The 17,023-nt window shown below is 36.5% G+C and overlaps 1 protein-coding gene across 4 annotated transcripts in view; it reads right to left on the reverse strand.

Moving 5' to 3' along the window:
- Positions 1-5,525: 5,525 nt before the first annotated feature.
- Positions 5,526-17,023, reverse strand: part of LOC130879169 (cytochrome P450 2C26-like) — a 28,427-nt gene continuing 16,929 nt past the window's right edge. For all 4 annotated transcript variants that reach the window (XM_057777354.1, XM_057777355.1, XM_057777351.1 and 1 more), the window contains 3 exons: positions 15,879-16,066; positions 11,933-12,074; positions 5,526-5,707 (listed from right to left, as the gene is read on the reverse strand). In XM_057777354.1, coding sequence (XP_057633337.1) covers positions 5,526-5,707; positions 11,933-12,074; positions 15,879-16,066 — 512 coding nt within the window. The remainder of the gene's footprint in view (positions 5,708-11,932; positions 12,075-15,878; positions 16,067-17,023) is intronic.

Consider the following 17,023-nt stretch of genomic DNA (forward strand, 5'->3'; position numbering starts at 1 on the left):
TCTTTGGATCACACAGACAATCCAGTCCTAATCTTTTTCCTTTCATTTGTTATTTTATCCCAGATACCAATTCTAGTATGGTCTCCCTCATAAGCATCAAGCAAGAATTACAGTTATAATATTTATATCTACTTCATCGTTTATCATGACTAAGGAAAAGTATAACTATCTATTCTTTAACTCCATCAAAGTCTCCAGGATATAATATTACCTATGTAAACAAGAAGTGCATTGTAAACAACTTCCAAAACTCTAGAATTGACAGAGACATCTCACTGCCTGGACAGTCACCTAAAGTTCTTCTATATTATAAGAGCATTCATTTTCAGCCTACAGGCCCATAATATCTGGCAGGCTTTCCCATGAAGTAGGAAATTGAAAGACAATTTCACCTATAATTGCAGTTTGTCAGTCATTTTCTTCTATGTCCTGCAGAATGTGTGGCAGACTCTTTAATGAAACAGGAAGTCCAAAAAAACCATCACATATTTAGGCAAATTCAGCAGTCATTTTTCTGTGGGTCTTGCATGTCCAGTTCATACAGCATAACTTCAGTCAGTCCAGGCAAAAGCAGTTTCTTGCCCAGATGGCTAACAAACTCTGGATGAAGCCTTTTTGATGCCCAGCTTCCTCTTGAAGTGGCTTGGTGTGGCCAGAAGCAGATGTGCCTCACTGTCATGAAAACTTCTAAGTTTTTAAACATTTTAAATGCCATATTCTGTAGTCTTTGAAAGATTTGAGGAATGCCTATCCATCTGAAATATATCTCTGTAAATCTATAAAATCTAACTGTCATGACTACAAGTTTGACTATTATAGATGATTATCTATTAACCTATATTTCTTAATTGTACATTACACTTTTAAAAGAGTTGCACAAACACAGTACATTAATCAAAAAATTGATCTAAAATTTGTTTCAATAAACCAAAATCTATACCAATACAAAGTATCTATTTCTATAGCGTGTCTCCCTTTAAATGTAAACAAACATTTATAAACATTATTTGGGAATATTGTCATAGTTCTCTCCCAACTGTTTCCTGGTTTTGGTTGGGTGAAGTATTTTTAGGGGTGTTCATGGTGACCTTTCTGGGGATTATGGTGCATCAATCCACATTAGTTTGGAAGGATTCCACAGGTTTATATCTTCTGTGGAAACAAAAGAAACCCAAATTTTGAAGTCAATAAACCTTTAAAACATGTATGTTGGTTTGACTTACCGGCCCATAAAATAAAATGTCTCTCTGTACTTAGCTTCTTCATAGTCAAAAAAATTAAAACACAATAATATACATAATCCAGACTCTCTGTGTTTTCCATCTAAATTTCGCTTAGTTTCCCTTATCTCTTTATCTATGGCTGTCTGTACTCTGTCTTTTTAATGACTTTGTTTCATTTTTTAAATGACTTACTTCTTTTTCAGCTCTCTATACTCTTTTTCTTCTCTCTCTCAATCCTATGTATATATTTTAAACATACTGTTTCTCATTCAGAGGTCTTTTATGTCTTAGTCTTTTCTATTGTGTATAAATAGAAAAGACTGTCCAGAAGCGCTTTTTAAAATGCTAAGCATCTTGGTCTCATCAGCCCTGGGTGCTGTCTCACCTCTCTCAGGTTTAAAATATGGTGGAGATAGTTCACCACAGGCTCTAGGACCTCTGAGTGGGAGCCGTCCTCACCACTTCAACGCTGGGTAGCACCGTGCAGCATATAAACACTTTTTATCTGAGTAAAAGCTAAATCTGCCATGCAGCAAACTGTGTGGTCTGGAAATATCTCTGTGTACGGCAACAGGAATCCGCCAAGCTCTCCTGCTTATTGTGCATGCCCACTAGACACAATCTGCTGCCTGCTCAGGCTGGGAGGGCTTAGCCATGGACATAGTCTCAGTTACTTTTCTCGTAACCCCTAGTAGGCACACAAGCATTCAGGCCACAAACTCCATTCAAATGCTAGTCCTCCTGAGAGAGTCAGAGCTGTTTGTGCTGATGTTTTGAAACCACACGTGTTTTGTTGTTGTTGTTTTTGTTTGTTTGTTTTGGTTGATACAAAATGGATACAAAAAGAGGACCCATTTTTCTTTTGCATCCAAGAAATATTCCTCAACATCAGGGGCATTTGCAGACATATCTTCAAGGTACAGGCTTAGAAAAGGTATTCCAAACCAATGGACCTAATAAGAAATCTCTTGTTACCAGTGTAAGCTGTAACTAATTAGACCTCATACCTAACTTATTTAAAAGAGATAGGTAAGGACAGGAGATGCTCATCTGCAGTAAACTTTCTTTTAGACTACCTACTAGTTCCCAAATCATGAAACTGAGACTTCTTATAAGTTATGAATACTCAACATTATTTTTGCTCTCATTTTATTCTGTTTCTCTTCATCCATGTTTTGTCTTGGGGCTTTATACTTCTCTCTCTCTCTCTCTCTCTCTCTCTCTCTCTCTCTCTCTCTCTCTCTCTCTCTTTGGTTTATATTTAGAACATGGCCTACTGTGCCCATGCATTGAAAGCTACTTCTCACTTTCTCTTCTATCAGGTTTAGTGTAGTCAGATTTATATTGAGGTCTTTAATTTATTTGGGCTTGAGTTTTGTACATGGGGATAGATTTGGACATATTTTTATTCGTCTATAGGTTGACATCCAGTTATGAAAGCATCATTTATTGAAAATGCTTTCTTTTTTTTCATTGTATAATTTTAGCTTCTTTGGCAAAAATCATGTGTTCATAGGTGTGTGGATTAATATCTGTGTCTTCAATTTGGTTCCATTGGTTGACCTCTCTGTTGTTAGGACAATACCAAGCTATTTTCCACTACTGTAGCTCTGTAATTGAGCTTGATGTCAGGAATGGTGATGCCTCCAGAAGTTCCTTTATTGTATAGGATTGTTTTGGCTATCCTGGGATTTTTGTTTTTCATTATGAAGTTGAGTATTGTTCTTTCAAGGTCTGTAAAGAATTGTTGTGGGATTTTGATGGGGTATTGAATTGAATGTAGAGATAGCTTTTGGTATGATTGCCTTTCTTATTATGTTGATCTTACCTATTCAAGAACAAACAGAATCTTTCCATTTTTGATATCTTCTTCAATTTCTTTTTCTAAAGACTTAAAGTTTTTGTGAAATAGGTCTTTAACTTTTTTGGTTTTTGTTGCCTCACAATATTTTATGTTATTTGTGGCTATTATGAAAAGTGATGTTTCATTGATTTCCCTGTCAGCCCCTTGATCATTTGTATATAGGATGGCTACCGATTTTTTTTGAGTTGCTCTTGTATCCTGCCACATTACTGAATGTATTTATCAGTTGTAGGAATTTCCTGGTAGAGTTTTTGAGCTCTCTCTCTCTCTCTCTCTCACACACACACACACACACATACTCTTATATCATCTGCAAATAATGAAGGTATGACTTCTTCCTTTCCAATTCAAAGCCCCTTGGTCTCCTTTTGTTGTCTTATTGCTATAGCCAGAGCTGGGAAGAACTATGTTGAGTAGATATGGAGAGAATTAACAAATTAACTGACCTTTAGCTTCCAGCCTCATTCCCTTCCTTTTGGTCTCCCTCTTAAAGAGGCTGTTTCTGTCTCTCCCCACTTCTCCTCTTCCTCCTTCTCTCCCTCTCTGTCTTCTCTCTGCTCTTTTCCCTTCTCCCCTTCCCTTCCATAACCCACTTAATAAATATCCAACCTCACTCTGCATGGTGTGCAGCTATCTCCTTCTTTGTTCTTCTTCTCTGCCCCTCCTCCAAATCACACATCTCATTTCCTCATGTTCCAAGCTTCCATTCCTCCTTGAGTTTATCCAGAAAAGCTCATCTACTTCTTCTTCCTAAGACAGCCATGTGTCTCTTTTTGGGTCCTCCTTGTTACCTAGATTCTCCAGGACTATGGATTGTATCTGATATCCACTTATGAGAACAATGCAGATAAAGTGGGCTGATCCAGCTTTCACTGTGTTGTCATTCTTCCAAGGGTAATGAGGACAAACCACAAGGCATGCTCCAGCTCTATACATCCAAGAGAGCATGCACAACCTTTCTCCCGCATTTTATCCCATCACATCTGCATAGAAAACCATGCCCATGGCAAATCATCCCAAAAGACATTGGCCAAACAGATCAAGCTCCATTACATTTCTCCTTTTTTTCCTAATTAAGAGGGTTCTAATTCAACATAAATTATATGCAGTAAGAATTATAAAGTATTATCCAGATGAAAGAACAAAAATGAGCAAAAGTGAAACTACAATGAACAAGAAAAATATCAAGCAAGAAACACATTCTAAATATTCACACCATAGGTAATACTCCAAGAGCTGTCCTATTCTGAGGAGTCCAAGTTTTGTACCTAATATGCCCTTAGCTAAGGTACAAGAGAATTGTAACTATAACTATCTAATCTTTAACCCCATCAAAGCCCTGAGAAGGAAAATAATATTACCTGAATAGGCAGGAGGTCCAATAAAGTGACTTCCAAAAAAAAAAAGTAAGAAATAACAGAAAGTGCAGGCTGCATGGACAGACAACAAATGTTTCTCTGTAACATTGGGGCATATAACTTAGGCTATAGGCCTAGAATATTATCATTATTTTATTCAGCATCACCAGTGTGCTGTGCAAGTGCTTCCATTTAAAATACAAGGAAATTCCCAGCTAAAGAGCTCTCTCACACCATCGTCTTCAATAATTTCTTTTGCATATGTGTGTTCTGGGGAAGAGTATAGGCCTATGTGTGTACATGATAACAGACTGCTTCTACAATAGTGAGTATTTGCCTATTTGTGTGTTGTGTGTGTAAGTGTGTGCACCTGCATGATCACGTGAAGGTCTGAGTTCAGTCTTTGGTGTTGTTACAGGGTATCCCAGTGAGACTCAAGGCTTGGCAATTATACTGGATGAGTTGGTTCAATCCAGGGATGATTTAGACGCAGTCTCCTACTGTGGTATAAATAGTAATCACCACCAGGTCTGACCTTTAGGTTTTGTTTTGAATATAAACCTCTGTACTTGAGCCTTGTATGACAAGAACATTGCTGTCTGAGCCATCTCAACAGTATTCCTACTTTACATTATGAAAATTTCTTGTTATACAGTCCACCAGGATGTTGGGGAACTCCTTCTTCTTTCATCTCTTATGAAAACTGATGGAAAGTTTGTTGAAATCAGAAATAAAAATTTAATATGTTATTGTCAAGGGCATACAGGAGCCAGAAACATGATTGTGAATTATTATATAGTTGGACACTATTCATTTTATGTGGGAGCCATGTTAACTACAGGTTTAGCTACATGTGAGTACAAGGGACAGTAACAGTGCTACAGAGAATACGAAATGGCAAATATCTTTGACGATGACTTCAGAGACTATAAAATGGAGACCAGATGATGTCCGTGGGAAATTAGAGAACAGAAGCTGTGAGAATGTGGAAGGATGCTGTATGCCTTCTGGGAAAGTGTTAAATACAAGCTTTGAAGGTGCTTTCAGAGAACACAGCAGGAACCAGGCATCTGATCTTCATTAGACAGGAATGAAGCAGAGCTTGAAAGGGGGAGGTAATACGGAAAATCCATTGTACACTGGGGCATCATTGATTTCATTTGGGGGAACCAGAGATTTCAGCTTGAAGTTCTGTAAAATGGTGGTCAGGAACAGAAACAGCTCCATGCGGGCCAGACCTTCTCCTAAACACACTCGTTTTCCTGTGGGGGGAAAAAAGTCAAAACTGGTAACTATGCCTTGTATGTGAATGAGTGTGGGATGCAGTATGTTTGTAACTAGTATAAGAGGCTAATGTAGGTGCTGAGTTATTAGAGGGGTGGTAAGTTGTATGGGTGGGTTAGAGGACAATAATAGCTTAAGCAAATAAATAAAGATAGCATGTCAGGAGCTGTGTATTTCAGTCTCAGATCAGCATATATAAGCAAGTCCTATGGGTCTCTGCAAAGGAAGTCCGGTGGAGATGGTATGTCACTTGTCAGGAAACAGTGGATCTGGGCACATAGAAGAATAGTGACATATTTGCTAGGCTTGTGTGCACTTTTCTCTTTCATTATATTGGTGAATCTTTGGGTGATTTTTAGTTTCACTTTGGCAGTCACACATGTATAATTTTCTCTAGAAACTCCATTCTTTCTCAAATGCTTTCCCCTAAGATTCATCAGGGTGTTAATAGTTCTCAGTTTTCTTATTTGGAAATATTAACTGCAATGCCTTATTCTGGAAACTTTCCTGACTCAGTAGAGGCGGTAAAAATTAACTAGATATGCTTTTTAAATTATTTTCAGGGAAAGGTAGATGGTAATGCACTGTGAAAAAAGGAACTCAGAACGGTAATTACATAAATAATGGGTTCATGTGAGGAAACAACACCTGGAACGTTAACTAATACCTCACGTTTCCGGGAAGAGGGTTGAGGTTATCAATACACAAAAAAGGGAATTACACAGTAACAACTGTTGAGAATAAGCTCCCTAGATACCAAGCATTAATGGTAGGATATGGTATACTACAAGAGGACAAAATCTAATGCAAAGTCTGGGATGGATAAATCAATTTTTACCACATACAGGAGCAATTACTTGGTGGAAGAAGAAGGGTACCGTGGAATGGGAGAAGAGTGTGTTGACAAAGTTTGTCTTTTATAGAGAGAATGAGAGGTATAGCACCGTCTTGAAGGTCAGGAAAATATATAAAAGTATTTCCTATAGACACAAAAGAATTGCTCAGGTTCAAATATTGTTGTCCTTAGAGCAATGTACCCATGTCTATAACCATTAACTCTTAAACTGCAAGTAGCTGCCAGCTTACATATGTGCTGCAAGAACAGTATGTGCTTGGCTAGATAGTTAGTTAAACTTGCAAAAATGTCAGACTTTATGCATAGACTGAGGTTGTATAAGGGATGAAAAAATGTGTTTGTGTAGTAGATAAGGGACTAAAAGTGGTTTTTATGATGACTATGATGTATTTCTTAGAAGTCAATAATAGAAACCAATAATAAAACTATTCATAGAATCCTGGTAGAACAAGCTCTGATAATGTATAAATAAAGATGGCTCATGTTATTTGGTGATAATTGTGTATAATCATTATCTAGTCATTAAGTGGCTCTGAACTTGAGACAGGATGCTGGCACTGGAGTACATGTTTTTCCCAAATAACATACGATCTTAATAAATATATTATTGAAGACAGGTTATCCAGAAAGACAAACAAACCAGAGGAATGCATGAGTGATGTAGGTGGGTCTTCTGTCTATGTGTTAATTTCATTGGTTAATAAAGAAAACTGCTTGGCCTGATAGGTCAGAATATAGGTAGGTGGGGAAGACAGAACAGAATGCTTGGAGGAAGAAGGCAGTGAGGTAGATGCCATGCTTCTCCTACCCAAGAAAGACAGTGGTTAGAATCTTCCCGGTAAGCCACCACTTTGTGGTGGTACACAGATTATTAGAAATAGGTTAATCAAGATATGAGAATTAGCCAGTAAGAGGCTAGAGTTAATGGGCCAGGCAGTGTTTAAATGAATACAGTTTGTGTGTTGTTATTTCAGGTGTAAAGCTAGTCGTGTGGGAGTTGGGCAGGACGAAAAGCAGGCCTGCTCGCCTTCTCACTACACATGAGCTATATAGTTATGTAGCAAAATAAATCAAATTAGCGTAGCAGATATTTTCTGATCATTTCACATAATCATTGATGATCTACCTTATTCTGAGCAGTTTATGAACCTTTCTCTAAAACTGAATACATACATGGACTCAAAGCATTTCTCAACAGATGCAAGAAAGTTAAAAGAAGACCTCCCAAACTATCTGATTGCCATGAACTATAGATAAATACCACTACCTAAAGAAACTATTGAAAGTTTAAAAACTTATGGAAACTAAGCAAATCACTAATGAATGTAAAATGGGTCAAAAGAGAAATAAAATGCTTTTAAAGTTGAATAAAAGTGAACACTGAAAACTAAGACCCACAATGAAGTCCCTCCTAAGAGGTTAAATCATAGACCTAATTGTCCAACAAAACAAAACAAGGGAGAAAAAGAAAGGTTGGGAAAGAGAAAGAGATACAGAGAGTACACACATTAACTAAATGGCACACCTGAAAGCTCTAGAAGAAAATGAAAAAAAAATAATATCCAGGAGGTAAAGATGGAAAGAATAATCAAACTAAAGGCTGAAATGAGTAAATAGAAACAAAACAACAAGACAATACAAAGAATCAGTGAAAGTTAGAGTTGACTCGTTAGGAAAAACAATACAGTTTATAAACCTTTGACAAATATACTAAAAGATGAAGGAAAACAATTTAATTTACTAAAAGTAGATTTGAAAATGGCATAAGAAAAAACACTAAGGAAAGTCAGATGTCAATAAGGGCACAGTTCAAAAATATGTATCCAACTAAATTGGAAAACCTAAAAGACAGATATAAATTTTTGATATATACAACTTACAACAATTAAATCTGGTTTACGATAAGAAATTTAAATAAACTTATAACTCATAGTGGAAAAGAAATAGTAATTAAAAGTTGTCAGCCAAAACAAGCCCAGGGTCAGATAGACTCGGTGAAGAAATTTATCAGTTTCAAAGAATAGTAAATAAAATTGACTCCAAACTATTTTGCAAATAGAAACAAAAGGATCATTGCCTAATAATATTTATGAAGTCATGATTACCCTGATATGGAAACCATATGAAGACCTAACTGAAAAAGGGAGTTACAGCCAGGTAGGGGTGGTGAGGGCTTTTTCTCAGCACTCAGTAGGCAGAGGTAACAGTATTTTTATACATTCAAGCCCAGCCTTGTTTACAGAGCAAGTTCCAGGACAACCAGTGCCATTATACAGAGAAACCTTGTCTCAAAAACAAATGAAACAAAACAAGGAGGAGGAAGGGTGACAGAAAGAAAGTATTATAGAATTATTTATCAATTTGCCTCATGACCATGCATGTAAAAATTCTCAATAAAATACTGGCACATCAAATGCAAGAACACCTAAAAAATTATGTACAGTGTTAAAATAGGCTTGTTTCAGAGATGAAAGAATGATTCAACATACATATATAAGTAATTTGATCCACCATATAAACAAACTAAAACATAACACAACGATCTTTTCATTAGTGAAGGCTTTTTTCCAAACAGAATATTCCTTCCTGTGAAATGTCCTGAACGAGATTAGGGATATTAGGAACTGAAGTGAACATAATAAAGGTGACTTAGAGTTAGTTCATAGACAAAGTCAGCCTAAACAGAAAATCTTAATGCATTTCTACTAAAATCAAGAACAAGAGAGGAATGTCCATTTTCTCCATATCTTTTAAATATAATATTTGAAGTATTAGTTAAAGTTATAAGACAACGGAAAGAAAACAATGGAATGCAAATAGGAAAGAAAGAATTAAAAATAGTCCTTACATGTAGATGATATGATTATATCTATAAAACCCTAAAATATACACCAGGACCATCAACAGCTGAAAGGCTCTTTCAGCAAAGTGGCAGGATAAAAAATTAACACAGAAAAATCAGCTTGTTTTCGATGTACAACTGAGAATTGTACTTAGAGAGAAATTAATGAAAAAATGCTTTTCGCAATATTCTAAAACCATGAGAACAAGAACAACAAACATAAAAAACCCCAAACTAACCAAACCAAAAACATACAAGCGAGCAAACAAATAAACAATTTTAGGATATTTCTAACAAAATAAGTGAAAGATTTGTAAGCTAAAAACTTCAAGACATTGAAGAAATAGACGAAGATTTCAGAAGATGGAATGTTCTCATTTGCTTAAGGGTCAGCATGATAAATATAGTAAAATCGAACACCATATCAAAACAATCTATAGATTCAATGCCATCCTCATAAAAATCCCAACACAATTGTTTATGAAAATTGAGAGGAGAATTTTCAGCTTTACATAGAATCACAAAAGAGCCAGGATAACTAAAAGTATACTGAATGATAAAAGAATGGTTACAGGAATCACTATCTCTAATTAAAAAGTTATACAATAGAGCTATATCAATAAAAATTAGCATGATATCTGCACAAAAAGAAAGAGGTTGAAGCAATCATGTTATGAGTTTGTTGTCAAAATCACTTGATCCATGAAGGATCATCCATGTCAAGCTCCATATCAGAACATGCTCTGTAGATGTGAAGATGCGATATTTGTGACCAGCACCCTGCTTGGTGGAGTAGCAGGGACCCCAAAGATTCCAATAGAGTCTCCTGCCACAACTACAGGATTCCATGACATCATGGTGACCTGGAATTTCTTACACCTAGACCTAGGAAACATCACATACACACACACACACACACACACACACACACACACACACACACACACACACACTATTCACTATTTTCTTTTAAACAATTAAACATGTTTGAATGTGTGGGTGAATGAATATGTCAAAGTTACTTGTTTAGGAAGTTCAGAGGATGGATCCTGGTCTCCTGGAGCTGGGAACACAGGTGGTTCTGAGCTTCCCAGGATTAGTGCTTAGCATATGAGTCAGGATTATGGCAAAGGAAGCAAGTTCTTTTAATTGCTGATTCATTTACCCAGCCCTTTATCACCTTTGCAAAAATGGCTAACATTACCCAAAATTCCAGCCAGGACTGGGAATATGCTCAAAGTCTCCACTCTAATGAAGAGATACAGGCAGCTAGAGGCTACTCAAGGGTAGATCCAGTTTTCAATCATCAATTTGGCCACCTGTAGGTTATTCATGCTTCAGAGCATGTCACTAAACTTAAGCACACCAGCAGGACATAGTGCACTTGGAGCTTTAAGAACGTGTTGCATAGCTGGGGAAGACTGAGGGGGTCACTGGCAGTGGCACTAAGATTTATCCCTACTGCATGTACTGGCTTTTTGGTATCCTATTCTCTTTGGATGTATACATTGCTCAGGCTAAATATAGTAAGGAGGGCCTTGGACCTTCCACAAGGCAATGTGCCATGCCCTTTCTGAAGATTGGTTGGGGGTGAGGTGATAGGGTTTGTGGGGGGAATGGGAGGAGGGGAGAGAATGGGTACTTGGATTGGTATTTTTTTTAGTTTTTAATTTTTTTAAAATCCAATGAATTAAAAAAGAATATGAAAAGGGGTGGAAAAAGAAAGACGAATGGAAGTAATGTATAAAAAAGAACGTATATGAAGTTGTAATAAGAGAGAATAGTGCAGTGCAAGAATTAAAGGCATTTGATGATTGGTTGAAATATAGGTGTGTCATTGTATGCATATTTAAACTCAAACAATAAGAGTGAGATTGTAAAATGATATTAATTTTTGGTTTTGTCTTTCATTTATGTCCTTTGTGTCAGATAGAGTCGTAAATTACAATGTTGATTCATATTTGTGTTTTATATTTGAAGTATTAGAGAGTAAACTTTTTCATATTTCTCCTTAGCAACTGTCTTGGTCAGGAATGGGTGATTCTCTCAACCCCAAGTCCAAGCACATCAACCTCTTTTTCATCTGCTTCCCTGAGTGGGCTTCATCCCATCGGAGCTTTTCTATATTTTTTTAATGTGTTTCTACATAGCTGAGCCTGGAGAAGTGTGAGACAACAAAAAAAGTAAAATTATGGCAGTCTTTATTTAATGGTGATTGTTCAAAGGCTAGGTTACATTTATTCTCTATGATGATGTCTTTTGTATCCATCAGATGTTCATATAAAGGAAGACTACAAATTGTATAACTACTAGCATTCTTTACTTTATTGAAGTGTGTGAGTAAGTGTAACCTCCAAATTTGATTCCAGCAGGGAAGAGGTGTCAAGGACAATGCATAGGTACTAATCACGCACAAAATACAATTCTATGATTCCCTTAGGTGTCACTGTAAAATTGCCCACAGTTCCTCTTGTCACCAAAGTCATGAAAATGAGGTTATATTACCTGCTGAGAAAGGCATAAAGTAGTCACTTTTCTTAAAGTTTCCTTTTGCATCCAGAAAATGACCAGGATCAAACATCTCTGGATTGGGGAATTCGTTGCTGTCATACAACACTGATGATAGTGATGTTAATATGGTCGTTCCCTGCAAACAACTCACACAAAGCCACCAAGTTACAAAGATATCATGGCTTCATAAAGTAGGTACAAAGAAGACCAGGGATATTTCAACAGACAGAACATGCAGGGAACAGGGAGGAGTCTCAGACCAGTCATGGGGATGTGGCTAATGTGCCTCTTCTGAATTTGAAGTCAGCACTTAGGTTTTGGTACTAATCCTTTGAGTCTGTTCCCATTCCCAGCACAATTGGACATGGGTGTTTCAAAACCTGCTGCTCTAGTTTATCAGTTGCTTTATATAAGTCACAAGGGTCATGATATCATGTGGAGAGCTGTACTCTATGTAAATAGTATAGGACCTCATTCATGATGGAACACAAAGTCTAAACACACAAACATCAATTGGTTTCTCTGATGGACAGAATTCAGATATAGATGCATTCCTACAGGTCAACGATGGAAGGGTCTCTTCTCACATGTACTGCCTATGTATATAAACACACATACACAAGCAGGAGAGATGCTGATTTCCGAGGGACCAGAACTGATGAAACATGAGAGGAAGCAATGTAATTCTTTTTTATTTATTCTTCTTTCATATTTTATATCCTCATCTCCTTCCAATCCCCCAGTCCCACAATCAACCCTCTCTTTCAGACCCCCTGCCACTCTGTTTCCCTTCAGAAAAGGCAGACGTCACAGAGACGTCAACTAAACAAGGAATAGCAAGGTGTAATACAGCTATGCAAAAATATTCATATCGAGGCAGGAATTAAAACATAATAGCAGGAAAAAGGTACCAAGAACAAGAAAAAGTGCCAAAGATACCTGCACCATCAGTGTTTGGAGTTTCACTAGAAACCCAAGATAAATAACCAAAGCTACTTCCAGAAAACATAGTGCATGCAGATCCATACAGGCTCCATGATGCTGCTTCGGTCTCTGTGAGCACCTGTAGCCCTCCTGAGCTAATTCTGTGGGCTGTGTTCTCCTGGCATCCTTGACTCCTCAGACTCCTACCATCCTTCCTCCTCTTCCACAAGAATTCCAAAACTCTGCCTAAGGTTTCACTGTCAGTCTGCATCTGTTCACATCAACTGCCAGGGGAAGTCTCTCTGATGATAACTGATCTATATAGCTGATTATCTTTAAAGAGTATCTATTAATTTTTATTTTTGTTTTTTGCCAGTTCTTTTTCATTCTACCCCAGGTCTCTGGGTCATTTAATTGTTTCCTGTGCACCCATCCAGGCACCATTTGACTTGGGTCTCCTCTCCTGGCATGGGCCTCAATTAGACAAGTCATTGGTTGGCCACTCTCACAAGTTCAGAGTTATCACTACCCCATAACATCTAGTAGGTAGGACAAATTGTTGGTTAAAGGTTTTGTGGCTGAGTTTGTATTCCAGTCCCTCACTGGAAGCTTTGCCTGCTAACAGAAGATGGATGGTTTAGGCTCCTTAGCCCCTGTTAATAAAAGTCCTAAGAACACACTTATAGATTCCAGGGATTTTCCCCTGAACTAGGTTTCCAACACGATTTACAAATGCCACCAAATTTTAACCATCTTGCCCCATGAACTCTTCTTCCATCACCCCACACACATTATCCCTCCTTTTCCCATTCCCATTGGCCTTCAGAACCCACCAAATCTATTCTACTATTCTTCCCAGGTTGATCCATGTATTGCCCCTTGAGCCCTCCTTGTTATTTTGCCTCTCTGGGTCTGTGGATTAACAGTTATCCATTAATTAATAGCTGCTATCAATTTATAATTGAGCAAATACCATGTTTGTCTTCTCTGAGCCTGGGTTACCTTACTTGGGATGATTTTTTTAGTTGCATCCTTTTGTTTGCAAATTTTATAATATAATATTTATAGCAACTGATAATACTCTACTAGGTAAACAGACCACACTTTTTGTATGGATTCTTAAATTAGGGGCAACTTACATTTTTTACTGTTAATGGATCTTATAAACAAAACTTCTATGAACATAGTTGTGCAAGTGTAGTTTCGGTAGGATCGATCATCTTTGAATATTTGACTATCAGTGGAAATTTTGGTTCTTGAGGTAGACTGATTAACAATATTCACAGAAGCATGCATATTAATTTCTGTAGTGTATTTAAAAGTTTGTGCCCCCACTATCAATTTAGAAGCTTCACTAATGCTCCACATTCTTGCATGAGCTGTCTCTTGTGCTGTTGATCTGACATTCTAACAGGTATAAGATGTAATCTCAAAATTATTTTTGTTTACATGTCCCTGATAGCCAGGGATCTTGAAAATTTAAGGTTTGCTCTGTTACTTGTGATTCCTATACTGAGAATATTATGTTTACTCGTGTGTCCTATATTTTAGTGGACTGTTTTATTTATTCTTTATAGCTTTTTGAATTCTTTATATATCTTTGATTTTGGCTATCTGTTAGATGTGGAATAGGTGAAAATCTTTTTCCATTCTGTAACCTTCTGTTTTCTCCTATTGAGGGTGTCCTTTGTCTTAGAGAAGTTTTTCAGTTTCATGAGGTCCCATTTATTAATCGTTAATCTTAGTGCCTGAGCTATCAGTATCCTGTTTAGAAAATTGTCTCTTGTGCCAGTATGTTCAAGGCTAATACGTATTTCCTTTGTATCAGGTTTAGTGTGTCTGGTTTTATCTTGAATTCTTTACCACCACTTGTTTTGGTAATAAATCATTGCTGTTCCACTTTTTAGTCTATTTACTATTTAGTTATATAGAGAGTCATAAATTGAGTGTTGTTATATTATGCTAGACCTCAGTACTAAAAACCACAATTCATATCTCAGGAATATCCTTTTGCCACAACTTAATTAGACAAAAATACTTCCTTAATTATCCAAAGACATTGATTTGACTGTTGGATATTGCAGTTACATTGATCAGAAATGAAATGTGTGTTCCCTTAGATCAGTCGTACCTATTCACTCACTCAACTTTATTACATATTTATGTCAATTTCATCTGTGCTCTAAATGAATCATGAATTGAAAGCATAATTTACATTTTGAGTTTCCCTACTCCCTTCTAGTCTCTAATTGCTCACACATTCTAAGTGTACTGATAAAAATTTAAAAACATTCTATTTCAGTGAGGTTAGAAATTGAAACCCAGTTTTATTTCATGCTATCTAAAATTCATCAATGACTTCAATAATAACATAAGCAATAGTGAAGAAAAAAGGATTAAAAATAAAAGTATACATAAAATATTATGTGGAAAAATTAAGTATAATTTACATTCTACATACATTTTCAGATAAAGCATTTGTTCAACTAGGAAAATATATGAGTTTTGTAAAGAAAGATCATTATGAGGATTAAATCAATTTTTACAACCTTATCTAAAAATACAATATCAAGAATATTCATTATTCATTGGAACTCAAAGAAAATATTTCCAAACTCACCAGTGAAAACAAATCATTATAGAGAAAAAACAAAGCACAGGTAAAAGTATAATATATTTTTTCTACTGCTTTGAATAATGCAGGATACAACCTCCTTCAACATTTTCATTAATTTTTTCTTCATGAGAAAAACCACAAAATGTTCTTGGGTGAATTTGAAAGAAAATTGAAAAATACATGTGGAAATGTAAAACCCCAATCTTCATCCAAGCAAATGTGAAAGGCAGAGCAAATGTGGACTTATCACTCCTGTGTCCCTGCCTGCTGGAGGACTGCCTTCCTGATTATGAAGCAGCATAAGGAACCCAAAAAGCAGTGTGACTCAGACACCGGAACCACACTGTGACCTGGGAGCATCACTAGCACAGAAGAAGAGTAGAGAAGAAACAAGTTTACCTTGGGGATGAGGAAGTTCCTGAATTTAACATCGCAGGTCACTTCATGGGGTAGGTTGTTGGGGGCGATATCAATGAATCTCTGAATCTCATGAATCACGGCATCTGTGTAGGGCATTTGCTTCCTGTCCTGCAAGCAGGGACTGCGTTGTCTGCCAACCACACGCTCAATCTCTTCCTGGACTTTAGCTGGTTAGGATCAATGACAAATGTTGAAATAGGAGAAAAGTAGCAGGGTATGTGTGTGTCTTCATACAGTTTTACCCCAGTTATCTCATTAATCATCAGTGGGCAGGTTCAACACCAAACACTACTAAGAAATACATTTGTATTTTAACAACAACTGTTTTTTTATATACTCAAGTATAAATAATATTGAATTATTGGTATGGAAAAAGAAAACCTCAATTAAGCCCACATCCTATTTATAAATGCATATCAATTAATAATGAACACAAACATATCACATAATGTCAGCGCACATGTACACATGCATCCTTTCACTTCTCGATAGTAGATCTTAGATTGTCACACTCAGTAATATGGACACTCATTGTGGAAAGAATTGCAGATACATTAATAACATTCCTTATAACAAATATTAGAGTTAGGTTTTATTTTTGATACATATTTTTATTAACGCATGTCTTTTCATTTTAGTTTGCACTTTTCCTTTTTGTCAGTTACAATTACTTAAAGGCGTGTACCAACCCCACCAGACAGGAAAACATATGTTATGAATGAAAGAAAATATTGTTCAGCAGAACTTTTATGGACTCTGGTAAAACTTCCAAATACTGATTTGAAATAACAATTTCAACATCATTGAAAATATACTTCTAATTGTCCAAATAGCCTTGATTTTTTTCAAAGATTGTAAAATTTCACAGGAAAAAGCATAAAATACTAGGATTACTTATTAACTTTGGTGAGGTGAGTTCTATTTTCTTTACCACATAACTAAATTTATCAGAATGAAGAAAGTAACTATAAGAATTCATCTTTTCTAGAAGCCTAACTTTGGGGAAGAAGTCAATATTCAGCCACAGCTCCATATATGCTTTAGGAGCCTGGAACAGACTGCCTGCCAGGAAGCACAAACAAAGGACAATTTTTGATGGACATTTCTTCAGCTGTGGTTCTTTC

Source organism: Chionomys nivalis, chromosome 8 (assembly GCF_950005125.1).
Source record: "Chionomys nivalis chromosome 8, mChiNiv1.1, whole genome shotgun sequence".
In the NCBI taxonomy this organism is placed as follows: Eukaryota; Metazoa; Chordata; class Mammalia; order Rodentia; family Cricetidae; genus Chionomys; species Chionomys nivalis.